At 50.7% G+C, this 21,948-nt stretch overlaps 10 protein-coding genes across 10 annotated transcripts; 8 read left to right on the top strand and 2 right to left on the bottom strand.

Annotated features, from left to right (window-relative positions):
• Positions 1-208: 208 nt before the first annotated feature.
• N7481_002366 (snoRNA-splicing protein PRP40) lies at positions 209-2,760 on the bottom strand (the record flags this gene model as incomplete). Its single annotated transcript, XM_057261585.1, has 4 exons — positions 209-1,189; positions 1,250-2,360; positions 2,414-2,574; positions 2,644-2,760. The coding sequence occupies 4 exons, from the start codon at positions 2,758-2,760 to the stop codon at positions 209-211; spliced, it is 2,370 nt and encodes a 789-aa protein (XP_057126517.1).
• A 192-nt stretch (positions 2,761-2,952) lies between these two features.
• Positions 2,953-4,661, top strand: N7481_002365 (TRAPP trafficking subunit Trs65 domain-containing protein; the record flags this gene model as incomplete). Its single annotated transcript, XM_057261584.1, has 2 exons — positions 2,953-3,466; positions 3,529-4,661. 2 exons carry the CDS (start codon positions 2,953-2,955, stop codon positions 4,659-4,661), a joined length of 1,647 nt encoding a protein of 548 aa, XP_057126516.1.
• Positions 4,662-5,050: 389 nt separating this feature from the next.
• On the top strand, positions 5,051-5,518 carry N7481_002364 (uncharacterized protein; the record flags this gene model as incomplete). Its single annotated transcript, XM_057261583.1, has 1 exon — positions 5,051-5,518. One exon carries the CDS (start codon positions 5,051-5,053, stop codon positions 5,516-5,518), a length of 468 nt encoding a protein of 155 aa, XP_057126515.1.
• A 177-nt stretch (positions 5,519-5,695) lies between these two features.
• N7481_002363 (uncharacterized protein) lies at positions 5,696-6,174 on the top strand (the record flags this gene model as incomplete). Its single annotated transcript, XM_057261582.1, has 2 exons — positions 5,696-5,710; positions 5,818-6,174. The coding sequence occupies 2 exons, from the start codon at positions 5,696-5,698 to the stop codon at positions 6,172-6,174; spliced, it is 372 nt and encodes a 123-aa protein (XP_057126514.1).
• Positions 6,175-7,656: 1,482 nt separating this feature from the next.
• pgkA (phosphoglycerate kinase pgkA) lies at positions 7,657-9,017 on the top strand (the record flags this gene model as incomplete). Its single annotated transcript, XM_057261581.1, has 2 exons — positions 7,657-7,722; positions 7,830-9,017. The coding sequence occupies 2 exons, from the start codon at positions 7,657-7,659 to the stop codon at positions 9,015-9,017; spliced, it is 1,254 nt and encodes a 417-aa protein (XP_057126513.1).
• A 1,113-nt stretch (positions 9,018-10,130) lies between these two features.
• On the bottom strand, positions 10,131-10,562 carry N7481_002361 (proteasome regulatory particle lid subunit SEM1; the record flags this gene model as incomplete). Its single annotated transcript, XM_057261580.1, has 3 exons — positions 10,131-10,164; positions 10,227-10,344; positions 10,454-10,562. 3 exons carry the CDS (start codon positions 10,560-10,562, stop codon positions 10,131-10,133), a joined length of 261 nt encoding a protein of 86 aa, XP_057126512.1.
• Positions 10,563-11,220: 658 nt separating this feature from the next.
• N7481_002360 (TTC39/IML2 family protein) lies at positions 11,221-13,802 on the top strand (the record flags this gene model as incomplete). Its single annotated transcript, XM_057261579.1, has 5 exons — positions 11,221-11,308; positions 11,485-11,561; positions 11,661-11,727; positions 11,790-12,853; positions 12,951-13,802. 5 exons carry the CDS (start codon positions 11,221-11,223, stop codon positions 13,800-13,802), a joined length of 2,148 nt encoding a protein of 715 aa, XP_057126511.1.
• A 954-nt stretch (positions 13,803-14,756) lies between these two features.
• Positions 14,757-16,570, top strand: N7481_002359 (MFS transporter; the record flags this gene model as incomplete). The annotated part of the gene is made up of 3 exons (XM_057261578.1): positions 14,757-15,123; positions 15,216-15,661; positions 15,725-16,570. The coding sequence occupies 3 exons, from the start codon at positions 14,757-14,759 to the stop codon at positions 16,568-16,570; spliced, it is 1,659 nt and encodes a 552-aa protein (XP_057126510.1).
• A 1,475-nt stretch (positions 16,571-18,045) lies between these two features.
• On the top strand, positions 18,046-19,137 carry N7481_002358 (uncharacterized protein; the record flags this gene model as incomplete). The annotated part of the gene is made up of 1 exon (XM_057261577.1): positions 18,046-19,137. The coding sequence occupies one exon, from the start codon at positions 18,046-18,048 to the stop codon at positions 19,135-19,137; it is 1,092 nt and encodes a 363-aa protein (XP_057126509.1).
• A 515-nt stretch (positions 19,138-19,652) lies between these two features.
• On the top strand, positions 19,653-21,911 carry N7481_002357 (fungal specific transcription factor domain-containing protein; the record flags this gene model as incomplete). Its single annotated transcript, XM_057261576.1, has 4 exons — positions 19,653-19,979; positions 20,042-20,489; positions 20,548-21,713; positions 21,768-21,911. 4 exons carry the CDS (start codon positions 19,653-19,655, stop codon positions 21,909-21,911), a joined length of 2,085 nt encoding a protein of 694 aa, XP_057126508.1.
• Between the last annotated feature and the right edge of the window lie 37 nt (positions 21,912-21,948).

Here is a 21,948-nt window from a genome sequence, read left to right as displayed (position 1 = left end):
TATGCCCAAGTGGGTATTCACTATTAGTACGTCCAGATTTGGTTCATTTATTCAGGCTCTGAATCGATCGGCATGGATATCTACGCATATACTAATACTATTACAAAGGAGGCGTCTCTGGAAATTCAAATCAGTGCCTGGAGGCAATCTTTGGATGTAATAACAAAAAGGTACTGACGATAGAGAAGTATCTCCCATCTCAAATTCTCTAATCCTCCTCGATCTCCCCTTCCTCGCTTCCAGAATGAACAGCCTTCTCCTTCTTGATAACTTCCTCAGGAATGGCGGATTGCTCACGTCGCTCCGTTCGACCCTTACTACGATCCCTCTCACGACTATCACGACGATAACGCTTCACAGAGCGACTGGCAACACTCTCCGAATCACTCTCTCGTCTACGCCGGACACTGCCCGTGCTGCGGCTTTCACCACCGTAGTCAAGCTCATCACGTCCGCCGCGTGGGTCACCACGAGCGCGGTAGAGGCGTTCACGCTCGCTTTCGCGACGATCACCATCGCGTCGAGGGGGTCGGCCGATGTCACGATCGCGCTCACGGTCAAGGTCATCACGCTCGCGGTAGCGATCGCGATCGCGGTCATCACGGCGATCTCGGGATGGAGAGAATCCACTGACCTTGCGGTAGGAACGTTCCCGGTCTGCTTGGGCCTTGCGGCGCTCTGCTTCGTAAACATCCAATTCGGGGGTGCGGCTGGCACGGCTTCCGCCTCGTCGCTCGCCGCGGCTGCTGCGATAATCGCGGTCACCACGGTCACCGTCACGGCGGCCGCGATCTCGGTCTCTCGTTTCGCGGTCTCGGTCGGTGTCTTCGTCCCTCTCCTTAAGACGGCGGATGTACTTTTCAAACGCGGACTCGCGAAGCTCGTCCGATTCGAGAGCTTTGTATTCTTCGTACTTCTCGAGTCGAGGCTTGGTCTCTTCCCAGGTGTCGGAGACACGCACAGGAGGCTCGAGGCGCTTGATGCGAGAACGCAAAGCATCAACGGCCCGGCGCTGGTGACGATCGGCAGCATGCTTTTCATCTTCATCGCGGCGAATTGCTTTCTCTTGGATACGCTGGAAAAGGAGCTGCAGAATATCCGCATCGATATTCGAAGTGCGGCGGTCAGCGGTCATAATTGAACTGAATTCCTCATACGGGGTGCTAGAGGTAACTTCAAAGCGTTTGTCCTAGATGATGGATTAGCAAGTCGTCGCAATCGCAATGCATTTGTAGGGCCATGAACTTACATCAAGAACATCGAGAACTTCGTTGCGGGGACCACGGAGCGAGCGCTCTTCCTCCTCAAGCATATCCCAGAAGAGGTCCAGAGGTGTCGATCCAGCTTGACCAAGAATACCCTGGTATCTAGCATCATCCTGGATAAGCGGGCGGATGTCCATCCACTTACTACCGGCCTTGATCTTTCCCTGAGAGCGAACCTCCTTCAGAAGCTCCAGATACTTCTCGCGGCTTCGGCGTTCCTTTCTGGCGCGAATAGCTTTCTGCTGTTGACGGGCATCATTGAATTCTCGCTCGAGGGTCTTGATGTGGTTTTCAAACGCAGTCAATATGTCATACTTGCTCAGGGTCTTGAATTTATCATCGGCCTGGACCTTTTCGTTGGACTCAATGACCGCCTGGGCTTCAGCCCAGCGGGTGTATGGCTCAAGGTTCAAAGATCCAAGAATACCGGCCAGCTCGCTCATGGCCTCCTTGCGTGTCGCAGCTTCCTGCTCCATGTGAGTCTTCTTGAGTTCGGTAACATACTCCTCAAAGAGCTGGCGTCTCTCGTTCTCATCATTGGTGGCCCGGAAAGTAGTCTCTCCTTCGATTATGGGACGAATAGTCTTCCAACGACTGTAGTGCTTGATTTCAGGATGCCGCTTCAGCATGGTATTGAAATCTGCGCGCAGCTTAGCGAATCTCTCTTTCGCCCGGTCCTTTTCCTGCATGCGAACCTCGACCGCGTATTTCTCAAAGGCGGCCTTGCGGTCCCGCGGATCCTTGAGCGAGCGGTACTGCGGATCTTTGATCACCACACGCATGGTCTGCTCCCAGGTCCAGTCGGGCTGCGCATTGTGTCGCTTGAGCATTTTCATAAAGGCGCTCTCAGCCTCTTCGACCGATCCATAATCGGGCTCGGACTGAGTCACCAAAGCCGGTGCAGCTACCATCCCGTTCGATTCGTAGGACCCATATCCTCCGCGGCGGTCATTATATCCTCGGTCGTAATCATCGCGATCGCGGTCACGGTGGTCACGATCACGATCACGGTCACGGTAGTCACGGTCACGCTCGCGCTCCCGGTGCGGAGCCTGTGGGTAGGAGCTACCTCCCCCTGCCACAAAAGAGGTTGGACTGCAATGGCATTAGTAAAGATCAAAATTATATCGACAAGATCGTAGACGTACGCAACTGGGGGAGTTGGAGCTGGAGCGGCCTGAGCCTGTTCCAGCGCATCCTTATAGACGTCGGGAATTTCCCATGTGCTTTGCTTATTCTCTGTATTGTACCAATACTTGCGACCTCCTTCCGCAGTATACTCTTTCCAAGGCTGATTCGACAGAGCACGCTATTGAGAAAAATGAGAAAATAAGGTGTCAGTCAAAGTTCAAAGAAGTTGGTGGTTGGGATCGCAAACCTCGACGGGAGTCATCAGGTCAGCGGGCTTTTGCCATTGAGTGGCTTTGGTCTGCACATTGTAGTAATATGCGCGACCCTCCGCATTGCGCGCCTCTTGCCAGATCGGAGGATTCATGGTTGATGGTTGAGGAGAGAGAGAGAGAGAGGAAAAGCAGCAAGTTCAGCGCGTGCCCAAAAGCATCAATGTTTGCATCTGTTTGCACACCGCCTTATCGCATTGCTTTCCCTTTTCCCAATGGGTACTTTAAAGTACTCCTTATTCTTATTCTTATTCTCACACTGCTGCGCGACAACAGGATTTGTCGCAATGCCTGGTTTGGAAATTCCCGGCGAGTTTCTTCGGCATGCAGTTCTTGACACCGTCGTGCCTTATGCGCCAACGGTCGATATTGAAGGTTCCTTGACCGCGGCTCTAGAAGACGGAGCCGATGACCTTTCCTCCGTGCTGGCTTCAATTTCTCAGCGGCCACTGTTATTTTTCGGTATGTTTTGGGCCCTGCAATTATATATTTATGCATTCTGTCTTTGTCTGACATCAAGCTTCATAGACGAATTTCTGCCCGTTCGCATCGTCTTGCGACTTTCCGACTGCACAGAGACAACCCTCAAACATTACCTCCCCCGCCTCGAAGTCAAACTTGATGTCTATGCCGTAGACCCAGCAGAGAATGTTGCCGAGAATCCCACCCCAACTCGTGAAGTGATTTTCTCAGGCCTGGTGAACACCGAAGAGGAACCACTAGTGGTGTTCAACGAATTTGAGGGCGAGGATGGGATAGGAAATCATGTATATCTGATATGGACCACTGAGACCGTCCTCAGTGAGTTGAAACCGACTGTCTTGCCTCAATCGAGTGCAAACACCCAACTAACTATTTTGAAGAGCGTCCTCGCAACCGAATCCAGAATCCCTCGCTTTTGTTTATGGCCTCCGCAAGTCTAAATCCCGCTGAAGCCGCACGACAAGAAGACCCGGAAGACGACTACCTCCCTCCACTCGTACCCGCATCTACAAATATGCTACAGCCTTTAGCCGGTGATAAATCGCTTACGCACAGAGAGCCCTTTCTCCCCGCCTCGCGACTGTTGCGCGTGGTTCCCACTACCTCCATTGAGGATCCTATATACAATATTCAACAACAGCATGGCCACCCTTTCCGAGTCGTCCCCGCCGCAAGCGCTAGGATTCGCTACTCCCGTCTCAATAACTATACCGGCCTCCCTACAACCATTGCCAGTTTGGATTTCGAGATCACACCTTACGTGAACAGTGAAGTGGTATTCGACAAAGCAGACCTCCAGCTATCAGAAGGAACACTCGAATCCCTTTCCGATACTCCAGGTCTATCTCTCCCTCTCACATGTCGCCCCAGAGATGATGTGACCTTGGTTTATAAGCTGACACCTGAATACGGCCCCGAGACCAATGGCTCCTCTACAGTCATGCTGAGCATACTGGAGATAGCTCTAGAAGCGGAGATTCAGTTGTCGGATGATTGCAAGCCTCGAATTTCAATGCGATGGACGACCAATGTTGACTTCTCTGTGGCTTTGAATCCCACCTATGGGGGACCTAGTCCAGCGCTACAAAGGAATAATCGCCCGACAAGCTTATCCATGCCTCCGGGTAACTCGAGTCGGCCCGCGACCGCGACGGCGGCAGCGAACCGTAGCTCTCTACGCGAGCGAGCTTATTCGGTTACAGATATTGGAGTGACGATTTCCTTCTCGGGGCCCGTTAGCGTCGAAGTTGGGGCACCGTTCACTTGGAATGTCTTTATTGTGAACCGCTCCAATGTACCTCGAAAGTTCGCATTGATTGCGATTCCCCGGCGGAAGCGCCTAGACCCACGAGGACATGCTGCGCGACCGTCCTCTGCATCTATCTCCAGTCGGAAGGAAGATGGGGTGGCGGAGGCCGTGACAGACGACAATATTGTACATGCCATGCAAAAGAGCGTTGCAGGCCAAGAGGTTGAATTGATCAGTCTGAGTACTGACATTCGTGTTGGGTGAGTGAATTTTTAGAGGCGAAAGCTGCAGTCCATGCGATCCCATGTATAGAACTAACCATCGATAGTCCCCTCTTGCCTGGAACTTGCCACGCTACGGAGATTAAGCTACTCCCTCTGGCCACTGGGCCCCTTCATCTCGAGGCGGTACGCCTAGTGGATGTAAATACGAACGAAACGACCGACATTCGCGACCTACCGGACATTCTGGCCGAGGATCAGCCGCGGTGTCATGATGTATAGTAGATGAAAGCATAGTGGACAAATCAATCAACGAAGATAATGAGAATAATCCGGCGCGTAAAGCAAGTAAAACACTGATCAAATGTAAAATATAAAAATAGAATAGTAATGAAGTCCTAGTACTCCACTCGTTCAAGTCTGACCGCCCCAATGATTAGCGTTAGTCAGAGCGGAGTCGGCGTCGCATCATCCACTCTGGACTTTGGATCTGATCTGGGGTATCTCTCTGATCTCTCTGATCATCTCCTCTCCTCTCCTCCCTCCTCCCTCCTCCTCATCCTGTTCAACCCAGGGGTATTCGGGCCGGAGAACCAGAATCGACCAGTGGCACCTCTGTACCTCCCCCGACTAGTCACAGTTTGCGTCATACTGGCGCGCAGCAACCGCAGCTCCCACCCGGAACTTTCGCCTCAATCCCCCCCAGGTCATCGGCCAACCCACTTTTCTACCATGATTGCCGCCACAAAGCGCAAAGTCCTTGATGGACTCAACAGGAGATACATCTACGGTCGCGTGGTAGGCCTTCCCTCCTCTCTCCCGGGGCTGTCAAGTTCTGCTCTGCTGTCAACTTTTACCCTGGATATACCCGCGCTCACCCGGTGTGCCCTTCTATTCTAGCCCCTTCTGCACACCATCATATTCCTCATCGAGATGGCGGTAGCTACTCGGATAGCCGCCAAATTTAATACCTACTATGCCGAGAAGCCCGGTATGATCTTACACTTTGTCCTTTGACCTGTTCTCTTTCCCGCGGGGCTGTCCGCTAATATGTCTGCCTTGATAGTGCTCACAACCATGGTCACCAACGCGGTACGTCGCCAATCCATATACATCTCGCCCTCATCTTCAGAAATACCAAATTTCAACATCCGCTTGTCCTGAACTCATGACTGACGATATTTCTCATGGATATATAGGTCTTGGGCGGAGTCGCCGATACCGTGGCCCAACTGATAACAGCCTTTCAATCCCGCTCGCAACAAAGATCCGAAGGAGGAGACGGCCTTATCTCGATAGAATTCGAAGACTTTGATAAAGAGAAGCCTCCAGCAATGGGGGAACTGGGTTATGCGCACCGCTCACCGTCGCCGTTCGACTTTGAGCGTCTAACCCGCTTCATGGCGTATGGTTTCTTCATGGCTCCGATCCAGTTCCAGTGGTTTGGGTTCTTGTCGAGGGCCTTCCCTCTGACTAAGAAGAATCCGACGGCGCCAGTGTTTAAGCGTGTTGCGTTTGATCAGTTCATCTTTGCACCATTCGGTATGTGGGAGTGATTTTTTCTTTGCGTTCGCAAGTCTCTGCCAAGTTTGGTGCTGTGCTGACATGGCGGTAATCATATAGGTCTGGCGTGCTTCTTCACTTACATGACGATTGCTGAGGGCGGCGGAAAGCGGGCGTTGACGCAGAAATTCCGAGATGTCTACCTACCGACTTTGAAGGCCAACTTTGTGCTGTGGCCGGCGGTGCAGATCCTTAATTTCCGGGTTATTCCCATCCAGTTCCAGATTGTATGTTGCTCCTCTTTTCCTCTCGGTTCTCCGTGTCTCTCTTGTGCGGAACCAATACTGATCGTTGACAGCCATTTGTCTCATGCATTGGTATTGCGTGGACCGCATATCTCTCGCTCACCAACTCCTCCGAGGAGTCTTGAATCACTTCGTCTCGGCGAATGTCACGTTAACGATCTACCCTTTTATCCACTGCACTGGTTCCCTTTGCTTTGCTTCACGTTACTTCACTTGACGGTCTCTCTCTTTCAGGCGTTCGGATACGGTCTCGGTCTCGGTCTCGGTTCCCGTTTTTCTTCTGGCTTGTTGTGTACATGGCATTCATTCTTGTTTTTGCGGGGAAAACGACTTGCGTTCTAAAAGGTTAAGGTTCTGTGTTCTTTTTGTGTTTGGGTTATGCATTGGGAAGATCATTCGATCAATTCGGGAGACATTTACTTTCATTGGGTTTATCACACCCACCCACACACACACACTCTCTCTCTCTCTCTCTCTCTCTCTCTCTCTCTCTCTTTATGCTTCTCTCTCTTCTTGCTTATGATTCGGCTTAATCGGCATGGTTGTCTTTTATGTCTAGGGATATATTGCTCTGGCTTTTCAATTTCAACTGCATACTGTTTTCACATGGTATTTCACTGGAATACTAGGAGCTGTTAGTCACTAGTAGTACTACTAGACAGCGGCTATGTACAATTCCCGGCCAATAGAGTCGTCAATCCTTACTAACGTAACCAATTACCCCGAGGCTATTCACTACTTGATGGCCCTTCCCGTCCGGCCTGTTCCGCAATAATGGGGAGCTCTGACATCAGTCCCGCATCAGCCCGTTGTGAGCCGGGGGAACTCGGACAAGAGTATAGAAGATTGCAGAGGATGTTACTCTAGAGAGAGAGGATACTTGCATTAAACGGATGTTCTGGTGTCTGTCGAAGTATCTTTTAGTGTCCCGTAGCTACCCTATAGTATCCTATAGTTACACTACTCCTCCGGTCTACTCAGTGGACTCACCGGAATTGCCCCACCACCAAAAGTGCCCCTCCTCCAGCCAAACCGCGACTCACCGTCGCCCTGTTTGAGATCCTTCTTCTTCTACTTCTCCCCACTCCCCGCTCTCCTCCTTCTGGCTTCCCTTTTACTTCGTCTCTTACGCCCGTCAATGTACGTTACCCTTCCCCTCCCCCCTCCCTAATACGTCCTCCTCAGCTGCCATTGAATTGACATTAACATTGACATCATAGACTCTCCAAAATGTCTCTCTCCAGCAAGCTCCCCATCACCGATGTCGACCTCAAGGGCAAGCGTGTCCTGATCCGTGTATGTTCAATTCTTCCCCAGCTCTAGCTATACCTCATACCTCATGCCTATGTCCATATCTATGCTCATGCCCATGCCCAACCCAATTGCTAATTGCTCTTCCGCAGGTCGACTTCAACGTCCCTCTCAACGACAAGAAGGAAATCACCAACAACCAGCGCATCGTCGGTGCCCTGCCCACCATCAAGTACGCCATTGAGAATGGCGCCAAGGCGGTTGTCCTCATGTCCCACCTGGGCCGTCCCGACGGCAAGGTCAACCCCAAGTACAGCCTGAAGCCCGTCGTCGCCGAGCTCGAGAAGCTGCTGGGCAAGTCCGTCCTCTTCACCGAGGACTGCGTCGGCCCCCAGACCGAGGAGACCGTCAACAAGGCCACCGGTGGCCAGGTCGTTCTCCTGGAGAACCTGCGCTTCCACGCCGAGGAGGAAGGCAGCTCCAAGGACGCCGAGGGCAAGAAGGTCAAGGCCGATGCCGCCGCCGTCGCCGAGTTCCGCAAGGGCCTGACTGCCCTGGGTGACGTCTACGTCAACGATGCCTTCGGCACCGCCCACCGCGCCCACAGCTCCATGGTCGGCGTCGAGCTGCCCCAAAAGGCGGCCGGTTTCCTTGTCAAGAAGGAGCTCGAGTACTTCGCCAAGGCCCTGGAGAACCCCCAGCGTCCCTTCCTCGCCATCCTCGGCGGTTCCAAGGTCTCCGACAAGATCCAGTTGATCGATAACCTCCTCCCCAAGGTCGACAGCCTGATCATCACCGGCGGCATGGCTTTCACCTTCAAGAAGACTCTGGAGAACGTCAAGATCGGCTCCTCCCTCTTCGACGAGGCTGGCAGCAAGATTGTCGGCGACATCGTCGAGAAGGCCAAGAAGAACAATGTCGAGATCATCCTCCCCGTCGACTATGTCACTGCCGATAAGTTCTCCGAGGACGCCAATGTCGGCGCTGCCACCGATGAGACCGGTATCCCCAACGGCTCCCTGGGTCTGGACGTCGGTCCCAAGACCCAGGAGTCCTACAAGAAGGCCATTGCCGCTTCCAAGACTATCCTCTGGAACGGCCCTGCCGGTGTCTTTGAGTTCAAGGCCTTCGAGGCTGGCACCGTTGCTACCTTGAACGCGGCCGTTGCAGCTGTCCAGAACGGTGCTACCGTTATCGTTGGTGGTGGTGACACTGCCACCGCGGCTGCCAAGTTCGGCGCTGAGGACAAGCTCTCTCACGTCTCCACTGGTGGTGGTGCTTCTCTCGAGCTCCTCGAGGGTAAGGACCTGCCCGGTGTCTCTGCTCTGTCGAGTAAGTAAATGGATGGTATAGGGGGTTGATTCATTGAATGATCGATTTCACACAACGCCCGGAGTCAAAGTACAAATAATGTTTGTTCTTTGCCCCCCTTCATCTTTGGATTTACATTTTCACGAATCTGTAATGTACACAGCCAATATCCTTGTTTTCCCTTTTTTTTCCTATACTATCCTATTTTCATTTTTTCCTCCGGTTAAAAGAATTACAAAAAATCTCAAAATTGTTCCAAAATCCTCCCTTCTATGACTTACTCTATTTGCGAGCGTTCAAGCCTATACCAATATCCTAAGTCGATTTACTAACCATAGGCTTTGTGTGATCAGATACGAGACCAAAGCTTTAAGGGTCCGGCAGGGATGTGTGAACGTGGCTCGTAGGTACTAGTACTAGTACTCCAAGGAGCCCTTGACGCATGCAGGGAATGGATGGCTAGGGAATGAATGGCTAGGCCGAGTAACCTGGCGACCGATACCCAGATTATTATAGATAACATCGGAATGAGGATTTACACGTTCAGACCTCCCGTCAAGAATAAAAAAGAGACGAGAGAACCTTGGAAGAAGAAAGAAGGATATGTATCATGGACCAGAATTCGCAATTATGGCGCGAGGCAGTCCTCAATAGTTCATTAATTCAGAATCACTAGCGCTAGTTCGGTAGGACCAGCCTAGTCCGATTCCGATTTCGATTCCATTTCCATTTCCCATCGCGACCTAAGCTAGTTTCGACTGCGGTCCGTATAGCTAGATACCCAGATCAAACTAGGGTATAGATAGGGTGGCTAGACTCGACATATGAAATGGTGTAGGGGGCTGTAGGTGAGGCGAGGACTGAACTAGGCTCGGCGGCGGATCGGATTGAATTAAAACTGGAATTGAACTGGGACTGGAACGTGTTCGAGAGTGGCATCTGCCATACCGGTGTGAGTGTGCGTGTCGGTGTAAGTGGAAGTGTGAGTGACCGTATCCCGGATATCCAAGATGGGGTATAGAAGAGCGGGTATGCCGGGGTGATGTGGTTTGGTGTGGTTTAGATGACGGAGATGCAGAGTGGTGACCGGTCGGGATGGTGGGTTCTTGGTCGGGGATTGTTTTGTTCGTGCGGGGGATGGTTTAGGATGAGGCTTCAACTTTCTTGAGCTCCTCCCTGTTGACGGATGGTGTTAGTGATGGTCTGGGCAAGGTATAGATGGATCTGGACGGACGTACTTCAACTGCTTTGAGAAATCCTCCGCCGCATCATCGTCATCCCAGCTCTCCTCCCAGAGGTGCTCGTTGGTGCCGTTTGCCGATCCGGAGGGTTGCTCTGCTTCTTCCTGGGGCCAGTCTGGGGAGGCGATGGTTGTTAGCCAGGTGTGTTCGTGTATTCTGCAAGACTTTATATGTCGATTGGGCTGGGATCGGTGGGTGCGGAGGGTTGAGCGAAGTTGACCTACCTTCAACGGGGAAGTCCTCAAACTCGTCGTCCTCCTCTAGGACCTGGGGCTTTTGTTGCTGAGGCTGGTCGGACTCGACCTTATTCTGGGCGGAGGTAGAGTTTGACATTGTGAATGGATGATGTGGTGGGGAGGAGAGAGTGTAGGAGGAGGAGTTGAGGTTGTGGTTGAAGTTGTGTGAGGGAGAGCTGTTGAGCGGAGAGAAGTCTTAGTCAGATGACCAATGATGTATTGTTGATCGGCGAGGAATGATACAGTTACAACTCTGGAGTACTAGGTATTCTAGATGAAGTAGAATTAATACAGAATATTATAGTCAGAAATAGTATAAATCTATGGATATATATAGATATACTTACTACCATGTTAAGCATAGACTTATGATAATCATTTGTGAATGTCCGGCCCCTCCGGAAGGCTTATGCGCCTCATCGGACCCCGTCTGGCCCGGTTTTGACCCCACGGTGAGATTTCTCCCTCTGCCCGTATTCAAGTTTGGGTCTTGTGCTCTTTTTCATTATTCCATTTCTTTTCATCCCTTTCATGCTTGTCCCTGTCTACTCTCCCCCGTTCTCGGAAATCCCCTGTCCGCACACGCACATGCACATCCACATGCACATGGGCCCGTTGACATTCTTCCCGATCCGTCTGCTCCTCGGGCCTTGAGCCTCTATTCTTCTTCGTTTCTTCTTTGTATCTTCCCCAGGATTACCCTCCCTCCTTATTTCCCCGACGCCCTATCAGTCTTCCAGGTACACCGGTGCACAATGTTGCGCGTCGGCTCATGGTTGTACGGCAAGAAGCCCGCCAATGCCTCGACCCAGTCGCTGGACTCGTTGACCGAGTTGAAGGACTGTAAGTACTAACTCAACGGTCTTCGGAGCCTCGTTGTGATCCGTGCACCCCGGGTCTCCCTCAATACTCCAGATTTAACATGTGCTGACCACGACTTACAGTGGATGAGGCGATGAAAGGTACACATCACTGCAATCCACCACTCTAACCCTTCGTTTGACATTGTCTATCTATAGCCGCAACCAATATCCTCAATGACGACGTCGACGCGGCTGAGAATGGCCTCTCCGAAGGCACCTCCACCTTTCATAATGTGCGTGAAATCCGGGCTGCTGCAGATGACGTAGTGGCCCTGCGAGAGTGATACCAGGCAAAAGATACATCTGGAACGGGGCTGACAATATACGAGTAGTTGGGTAAAGGTGTCGTCGCCTTTGTCCGTGCTACCCTAGGCTTTGAGCAGGAGATTATGCGACAAGGTAGGCATACTGAAATCATCCACCGATTCCCTCTGGCGACTACGGGCTCTAATTAACAACAGCATCCGATCGCCTATACGAGGCGGAAACATCAGCTGCCAGTGAACAGCACCGAGCCCAGCATAATTCCAATGCTCCAAATGCGTTTCGTTCAGAGATCTATACTCCCGGGACCGAGTATGCCTTGTGTCAAGCCATTGCCCAACTGATGGGCGCCGTGGTGGGTGTGCTGAACGAAAGCCTGACGGAGAGTATCAAGGCTTTCTATCGTCTGCGAAAGGCATATATTGCACTAGACGCCATTCTGAAAATGGAAGAAAAATTCATGGAACTGAAGGATCCCGGCCGTGTTCTTCTCCCCAGTGCTAGTGATGTTACCAAGGGAATTGGCGCAGATACCCCGATGTCGAATAGTTCCGCTTCCTCAATCAAGGGCGCCTCCGTCCGCGCAAAGGCAACACCTACGGACGGAAAAGACTTGTCGCAAACACTGTCTGACTTGACCGTCACCCCGGAACCCGCTTCGAATGGCTCGCCTCGCTCTGCTACCCCGAATGGCACGAAAATTATCAATCACGACCCAGACTCTGATATTTTCCAAAACGAGATCGATATCTTCGTGCACTCCGGCGCTAATTTCTGTTTCGGTATCCTCCTCTTGCTCATCTCCATGGTTCCCCCGGCATTCAGCAAGCTGCTGTCTATCATCGGATTCCACGGCGACAAGCAGCGCGGCTTGCGCATGCTTTGGCAGGCGAGTAAGTTCCACAATTTGATTGGTGGCATGGCTGCTCTCGCATTGCTCGGTTACTATAATGGATTCGTCCGCTACTGCGATATCATGCCCGATCCGACTCCTGGTGAAGATGACGTGGAGGGAATTCCCCAAGAGAGACTGACGGCACTGCTGGCCGAGATGCGCACGCGGTTCCCGAACAGTCAGCTCTGGTTACTGGAGGAGTCCCGAATGATGGGTGCCAACAAGGACCTTGAGGGCGCAATGGAACTCCTGAATGGGAAGAATAAGAGTCCCCTCCAGCAGGTCGAAGCTCTACGGGTCTTTGAGAAGAGTCTGAATGCCTTATTCCTTCATGAATATGAGGTGTGCTCCCAGGCATTCATCGAGGTAAGTCCTATTCTTTTTTTCTCTGCTTCTGGCAGAATCAACTATTTATAACTATGATCAGCAAGCTAACATCATGTTTTTTTCTTTCTTCCTTTAGTGCGTTGATCTCAACTCCTGGTCCCGGTCACTATATTACTACATCGCAGGATCCTGTCATGTCGCACTCTACCGCGAGAACATAGATGACCCGAAAAAGGCAGAGTTTCACGCAAAGCAAGCGACCGAGTATATCCGGGCAGCTCCCGCCCACGCAGGGAAAAAGCGCTTCATGGCCCGCCAGCTTCCATTCGACGTCTTTGTCACTCGCAAGATCGCCAAATGGGAAGCGCGAGCCAAGGAGTGGAATGTACCACTAGTCGACGCGATCGGCGTCGACCCGATCGAAGAAATGATCTTCTTCTGGAACGGTCACAGCCGCATGACGCGCCTACAACTCGAAGAATCCCTCACTCGTCTCGCATGGTGCGAGAGCGAGGCAAACAAGACATGGTCGCGCGAGGGAACAGAGGAGAAGGTGATCCTAGAGTTGCTACGGGCTGCGGTGTTCCGATCCCTGCGCAACCATGAGAAGGCAAAACACATTATCAAGACCCGTGTGCTGGTCCACGATAAGTCTCTTTTCAAGGGCCACTTGAAGGACGACTGGGTCCACCCTGTTGCGCACTTTGAAATGGCGGCCAACCTCTGGATGGAGCGCCCGACCTACCGAGAGCTACATGGAGCAGTAACGAGGGATGAGGAACTGTCGGAGAAGGACTCGACTGATGCCGATGAGTCTAAGAAGCAGCCGGATGAAAGACAACTGGTCAAGGAGTGTAAGACTTACTTGGAGCAGGCGGCCAAATGGGAGAGCTACGAGCTTGATGCTCGAATTGGGCTCAAAGTGACAGCTGCTATGGAGGCAGTGCATAAATGGGAGAATATGCACCCACTGCCAGCCTCGGAGTAGCCCACCTTGCTCTGATTTCCATCTTTTTCCCAATCTTCTGTTCATATAGCCCTCTGCCCCCATTCCCGATGTATCATTAGAATCTTGGATGTTCAACTCTCGTAGACAATAGAGACCTGCATGTCATGTGACCACGCAATACAATTTGGAGAACTTTGCAATTTTCCCCGTGCGAGTAATGCTTCGCCCTTCAGATTCTCATGCCATTGGCTGGACCCATTGGTTTCTTCAGATGGGTCGCCATCAGTTCCCACTCCCCTCCGATCCGCCCCTCTCTGACAGCTCGGAGTTGAGGCGTTATTTGTCGTGCTATCTCCGAGTTGATGCCGCTACATGCTGAAGCTGATGCATCGCCGACATCCTACCTTCCACCGTCCAACCTCGAGCAGTCGGAAATCATCAGATATCAAAACTACCACGAAGATGCCAATCATTGTGACCTTATGGCCGCCACTCCGAGGTCGGATCAAACCCGATTGAGAACCCCGAGCTTCACGCCCCACCACCGGCTAACACGGCTTTGGTTCTGCTCGGCGTCGGACGTCCGAAGGCTTGAATAAAAGAGCTATCGGCCCCAAGCGACAGTCAAGATGAAGGATATAAACGAATACCACCAAGCAATTTTCCATTTGCAACTCTCTAAACTACTCGAGTACTTAAGTGTCACAGCAAGAACCACGCAACGGGCCCGCATACTCGGCGAATTTGTTCCACAGCCGAAGGGCATGACGTCTAACGGTGTCCACGGTCCCTAGCAATAACTTTTTCCACTCGGCGCATTCCAACTCGAGGCCGAATTTCTATGCGCGTCTAACAATTGTCATCGACGATCTGGGTTTTCGATTTTATCTTTTTTTTTTGGATCGCCCTTCCTCCTTTCCCTACACTCTTTGCTCAGAGCGACAATCAGAGCCTTAAGCAGATTGCCTTGCGCCGCGCGCGCGGATCGGAATCATGGCCGAACGAACAGAGCACGATCTCCACTCCACCTCCGACGATGATATCGAGTTGCGCGACAGCCACAGCCACAGCCACAGTCACCATACCGATAATGTGCAGGGCACGATAGCTCCACTGAGGAAGCAAAGCACCGTTTCTTCGGGATTATCGGTCTTTGAACAGCGTGCGCAAGCTACGATATCGCGCATCCGAAGTCGGGAACCGGGCCAGACGGCCGCATTCAGTCACCCACTCACACATACCAAGACAAGCCAGGATGTCATTGTTGATTTTGAAGGTCCCGATGATCCGTATCGGCCTCTGAATTGGAGTTTTACCAAGAAGGCCGTGACGACGGTTCTGTATGGATTAACGACCATGGGTGAGTTGGGTTCAATTTCAATTTCTCTACCCCTCGCGAATGCGGGGAAGCCGAAGATCTATCTGGTGGCTAATATGTATTTGAAATCATAGGTGCGACATGGGCAAGTTCTATCTATTCGACCGGTCAAGAACAGATTAGTGAGGAGTTTGGGGTCTCGTTGGAGGTGTCTACACTTGGTACTTCGTTGTTGCTGTTTGGCTTGGGTCTTGGCCCGTTGCTCTGGGCGCCTCTCTCTGAGGTCTTTGGTCGCAAGCCGGCAGTCCTTGCTCCTTATTTTATTGCGGCTATTATGTCGTTTGGTACCGCTACCGCGAAGGATCTTCAAACGATTATGATCACTCGATTTTTTACTGGTTTCTTTGGCGCCGCCCCGGTCACGAATACCGGCGGGGTGTTAGGTGATATATGGTCACCCGAGGAGCGTGGAGCTGCTATCGTGGGTTATGCGATGGCTGTTGTTGGTGGGCCTGTCTTGGGTCCAATTGTTGGTGGTGCTATCACCCAAAGCTATCTACACTGGCGGTGGACCGAATATGTAAGTTCTACTCAAATTCACCTTGTCGGGGAAGTTCAGGGCTAGCAACTAACATATCCCCAGCTTACCGGAATCATGATGATGTTCTTCCTGGTGCTAGATCTAATATTCGTCGACGAAAGCTATCCTCCCGTCTTACTGGTCTACAAGGCCCGGCGCCTTCGCTTCGAAAGCGGCAACTGGGCCCTCCACGCCCGTCACGAAGAATGGGACGTCACTTTCAAAGAATTGGGCAACAAGTACCTCATCCGACCTTTCCAACTTCTCGCAACTCCAATTTGCTTCTTAATTGCCCTCTACGCCTCCTTCGTCTACGGCATCCTCTACCTCAGTCTCGCAGCCTTCCCAATTGTCTTCCAAGAGGTGCGCGGCTGGAATCAAGTTGTCGGCGCCCTCCCTTTCCTTGCCTACCTAGTCGGTATTTTCTTCGGCGCAGCAATCAACCTTTTCAACCAACGCTTCTACATAAAGCGTTTCAAAGCCAACAACAACCGCGCAGTGCCCGAAGCCCGCCTCCCGCCAATGATGCTCGGCTCTGTAATGTTCGCCGCGGGAATGTTCGTCTTTGGCTGGACAAGCCCAGCGCACATCCACTGGATTGGACCGATCATCGGAGCTGTCATGATGGGTTTCGGCTTCTTCACTATCTTCCAAGCGGCGCTGAATTATCTCATCGATACGTTCCAAACGGTTGCTGCTTCGGCTGTCGCGGCGAATACATTCCTCCGCTCTGTATTTGCTGGCGCGTTCCCGCTTTTCACATCGGCTATGTTTCATAATATGGGTGTGCCTTGGGCTGCTAGTGTTCTTGGCTTCGTTTCTGTTGCCCTTATCCCGATTCCGTATTTGTTCTATATTTATGGAAAGAGGATACGGGCGAGAGGAAAGTGGTCTGCTGGTTCTCTTTAAGTGGTGCTGTTTCGTTTCAAAAAGGATTCATTGGATTGGGTTGTATATAATCCGGCCGGCTCAAAAGTTGTGAATATTTGTTTTCCATGATGTGGATATGGGTTGTTGTCACGGGTTTTGAGATTCATCTTCATCTTTGCATTATTATAGATACCCTCGGCGCTATATCTACTGGTTTTATCCGGCATAGCAGTTCATTACTTCGTCTACTCGCACATAATTGAAAATTCCAGACTCTTTCTCCTAACCACAATACCGTTGTACTAGTAAGACCATCTCATATCATTTTCCTTTTTACTAGTACAATGACCGACCCTTGACCCATCAGACTCGGACCCCTAATCATTGAAGCTTAGAATGGTACCAGTAATTTTCGGCCAGCCACCTGCACAGAAAGAGAAATCTCTATTATCCCCAGGTGATTGCCATCATGGATATTTTCGGACTCCCGAGGTATCTTGCCAGCTATGATTCTCATCGAAGATGGCTTCTCGTCATGTAGCCATATTCTGCGATCCCAAACAACAGCCCTGCCGGGCTAGCTCAATCGGTAGAGCGTGAGACTCTTAATCTCAAGGTTGGGGGTTCGACCCCCCCCGTTCGGCTATTCCTACAATCCTTACCTGAGATATCTTTTTTGCCGGAGGCACTGCTGACATTTTCTCCCTTTTTTTACATCTTCTTTTGGCTTGGGGAACTGCAAGTTGCCTGCCATGTTTCATGGGTCCAAGAAACCCATATAGTTGCTGCCTGGTTGCCTTCAACCATCTATAACTAGAGTTGCTCTTTCCGAGGTCCCCTTCATTTTCGAAGATGGTGCAAAAACATTGACCATTTGTATGTGATGAGCTTCCATAATTAGCGACAAGGCGGCTTGGAAATCAAAATTAATTAAATCAGAATTTTGTTCGGCAAAACATCAGCCGTGGAGTCTCTGACTCGGAATGCCGAAATCAACTCTTGGTCTCCAAATGTTACTACTTTTCTATAAAATATAGCTGGGTCGAACGGAGAATCTAACTACTAGTACTAGTAGTAGCTATGAGCGAGTAACTGGCGCTCTGATACACTCATCAGAGCCAACGTATTCCGTATGCTCTCGTCGCCATTGAGAATCAAATGTCATGGGATTTCATGACAAACATTACAATGATCGGGTATTTCCCTACTCGCTCACTGGTGGAGACTAAATTGATCGGCACCGCTCGCAATGCCCAATCATCAATTTTCCGACGGGTATTTGCAGCGGGGTATTTCTCAACTGGTCGGACTTGGAGCGATGGCCAGCAAAAAATACTTCAAGTTTGTATTCTAGAATCTGAGGCTGTCCTGTTGGATGGGTGGAAGTACGGGCAAGATACATGGGATCTTTCAATCATCCGGCTATTTAGCCTATTTCAACGCAGAAATCAAAATTCTAAATCATCGGATAGTCAGTCCATCGTTCCACAACCTCCAGGAAACACCACACCAAAATGAGCCTGTCTCGAATTCTCCCTCCCATGATTCTTGGAGGTGCCGGTTTTAGCCACCAAGTTCATCGGAACCCCAATTCGGTTCAAGCACTACAGGTCTTGAAGCGCGCGTTTCAGTTAGGGTTGCGAGCCATTGATACCTCGGCATATTATCACCCATCTGAAATCCTGTTAGGCGAAGCACTCTCACATCCCGACATTACCAGCCACTACACTCGCGACCAATACTTTCTCATGACCAAAGTCGGACGTATCACAGCCGAACAATTCGACTATTCTCCTGCCTGGATCCGAAAGTCGGTCCTGCGTTCTTTAGAGCGCTTGCGCACCCAGTACCTTGATGTTGTGTTCTGTCACGATGTTGAATTTGTACCCGAAGATGAAGTTGTCGAGGCTGTGGGTGTCTTATTCAGAATGGTGGAGGAAGGACACATTAGATATGTTGGGATATCAAGCTACCGAATTGATATTCTCGGTCGCATCGCCCAGCGAGTCCAACAGAAATACTCTCGATCCCTTGACATTGTACAGAATTGGGCACAGTTAACTTTACAAAATGATACGTTGGCGGAAGTTGGCCTCGAGGCATTCAAAGAGGCCGGTGTCTCTTGTGTCTGCAGCTCTAGCCCCCTGGCTATCGGTCTTCTTCGATCAAATGGCGTGCCAGTTGGGGACTTGGGAGACTTTCATCCGGCGCCTCGAGGATTGAGATTAGCGGCGAAGGAAGCGGCTGATTATGTTGCGGCACAAGGAGACGATCTGGCAGCACTGGCGCTGCGATATTCAATCCGTCGTGCCCAATCTTTATCCACTCCAGATTTTAGAGTGACGACAATTATGGGGATCACGACAGTTTCTGAACTAGAGGAAAATCTTGCGACGGCAGGACTTGTTCTTCAAGTGTCAGACCAGCCACGCTGGCTTTGGAACGCAGATTCTGGGTCTCGGGTGGAGGCTGATCCATTCAAGACGAAGAAAGACGAAGAATTAAGTCTAGCAGTGAAGAATATTCTGGGGGAATGGTGTGGTTATTGTTTTCCCAGCCCAGGAGACGGATGGGATGTGTCAACGAAGAAGCCGAAGATTGTGTGATGAAGTTTAAGATACAGTAGCTTTTATAGAATACTAGATAAACTTTCGATTTGTTTCAGTGAGTTTGACATAACTTTTCTGCCTCGATTATGCTTTGGTAGTGCTGCTGTGCAGGGACCCGCCGAATCTCATCGCGTGGTAGCACCCCACAGCATCTCCCCGCATTTTCCTCCACATCCACATCAACATCTCCTTTTTGTTTCCGTGGGATCAAATTCGGAGTGCCAGTATGCCCCGTCGAAATCAGTCTCGTGTCCTACGAGCCTGTGATGCATGTACTCGTTCAAAGCAACGATGTGATGGACAAAGACCATGGTGAGTGCCATTTCAAAACGCCATGGCTTGAAGCTAAAACACCTTGTCCTAAAGCCGTCGTTGCGCAGGTACTCTAGAAGCCCCTCAAACACCACCGATGTCCAGAATACAGTCTTCTTACATCTTCATTAGAGCGCCATGACTCGTGTCACTATTTCAAAACTGTCCACAAGCGCGGCCGACGACCGCGCTCGGGCTCAATGCTCGATTTCAATCCCCAGGATCCTAGCTCTTTTGATCAAGAATCTCCTCAAGATTTAGCTACAAGCCCAACAAGTGCAGTCTTATTGTCTAGTAGCGCATCGCTGCAGGGAGGTTCATATGGCGCAGGTCCAGAGAAACGTTCACCCTCTGAATTAAGTCCCGATGCCGATGATGCAACGCAACTTGAAAGCTCGGCTAGCGCAGCACTTGGAGGAATTCCTCGAGTCACTGCACCATCGAAAAACACCCTCGATGGCATCCTCTCAACCCCATTAAGCGACACTCGCTTCAAAGTCAATCATGCCACACTTGCGTTCGGCCAGGTTAGTATTCACTAAGCGGCTCTTTTCACGGGAATACTTCTAAATATCTTTTTGCGGGTTAGACGTCAATTGACACGGGAGTCCCACTTCCCGTCACTCAGCAACCAATATACGAGGCTGTTCCAAGCTTGCTTTCCAGCGGCATCTCGCTGCGAAAGCCATACCCCTGTCTAGAGCCCATTTTGCTCTCCTTGGAAGGTATTTTGTCGCCTGATGAAGCATCCGAAATGCTTGAGATTTACTTCAATGATGGGGGAAGTTCTCCCTTCAAGTCCACCTCGCCTTATATGCTAGTGCATGTCTTGCACCCATCGTCTGTGCTTCATCCTACAGACCCTCGCCCAACATCCCCAGCACTCCTGGCTGTGATACTATTTTCTGTTGCACAGACTGCGGATATAAGTCTATTCGATACACCTGGAACACGAGAACGTACGAGCATGGATCTTTATCGCCTATCACTTGATTTGCTTCAATCAGAAGATCCCGATAATTATTTCAGAACCTCCGGTATGTCTTTATTTGAATAATTTACCAGGTCTTTATGCTGTAAACCTGACTATTTTAGAGGGTTGGCAGCTCCATCCTCATCCGAACAGCATTCCTCCCAGTATAGATCGGCAACCATCCGGGAAAACAATACTACCAAGGCAGCTTGGTTCGACAGATACTATTCTCGCGGTCGTTATCTTAACGATAACAATATCCGGCGGTCATTATAAAGCAGATTCGCTCAAATGGATAGACAAGCTCTTCCGATTAGTCAGGGCGAGTGGGCTGAATTTGGAAGATCAAGACATTGACCTTGGCCCTGTCTTCTGCGGACTATACAATGGTGACGATACCTTCCGCCGATGGATGATAGCAAAAGAAGAGCGTAGGCGACTCTTTTGGTTTATTTATTGTCTCGATAGACATCTTGCTCTTTCTTTTAATATGCGATTGAGCATCCCGGAAGGCACATTCTGTGTTCGAGTACCATTGCCTGAAAAGCTTTGGCAGTCTCTTGAGACCACCGATCTATCTATCATTCAGACCTCCCCAATCGGCCCGCCTATTCAGATTTCCGGTTGCGGATTCTTCGAATACTTCTTGCCTCTTGCTACCATTTTAGGCCACATAATCGACCTGCATCACTTTCGCAGCCACCCCACCCTTGGTTCAATCGCCGCACATGATGCTATCCGCCGGGTTGAATCAATGATTTCTCAGCGCGAGAAGGAGCTGGTAGAATTTGAGAGGCAACTTGGCGCCATTCTCCCCGAAGAAATATGTGCGACGCCATTTAAACGTCAAACCAGCGGGTCCTCTTCACACGGCACAGAAAGCTACGGGACGCCCAGCAGTGGTGCCTCTTCGGAAACAAGATTTCCTTTGGTAAAAGCCTACGGTACATATCTGTTACATGTCTTTTACATACTTCTTCATGGAAAGTGGGACCCCATCTTGATGATTGAAGACAATGATGACTGGATCACCTCGGAAAGATTTTTGACATGTGCCTCCCACGCCCTGAGTGCGACTGAGGTAATCTCACAAATTCTGGCTCTTGATCCCGAAATGACTTTCATGCCCTACCTCTTTGGGATTTATCTTCTACAAGGAAGTTTCATACTTCTTCTTTTCGTGGACCGTATGCCAGAGCTTGGCCCAAACAGCTCTGTAGAAGAAGTCTGCGAGACCATCATTCGCGCACACGAAGTCAGCATTGTCACTCTAGACACAACTTTTCAGGTTCGTAAAATTTCATCTCTTTTTTTCAGAGCACAGTTTATGATGTTCATGCAGAAAAACTTCCGCAAGGTATTCCGATCTATGCTATACGATGCCCAGCAAGTTGGTCCCCACTCCTGGGATGAACACAAAGCACGGCGGAGAGAGCTACTATCTTTATACCGCTGGACACCAACCGCGAATGGGCTCGCATACTGAACAGGAATGGGTTGCGATTGGCGAATTTTCAGGATTC

Source organism: Penicillium waksmanii (genome assembly GCF_028829765.1).
Source record: "Penicillium waksmanii strain IBT 27052 chromosome Unknown utg000002l:1.0-3326099.0:1.0-3328782.0, whole genome shotgun sequence".
Classification (NCBI taxonomy): Eukaryota; Fungi; Ascomycota; class Eurotiomycetes; order Eurotiales; family Aspergillaceae; genus Penicillium; species Penicillium waksmanii.
Note: the sequence above shows the minus strand (reverse complement) of the source record. Positions and strands in the feature narration are given on the sequence as shown.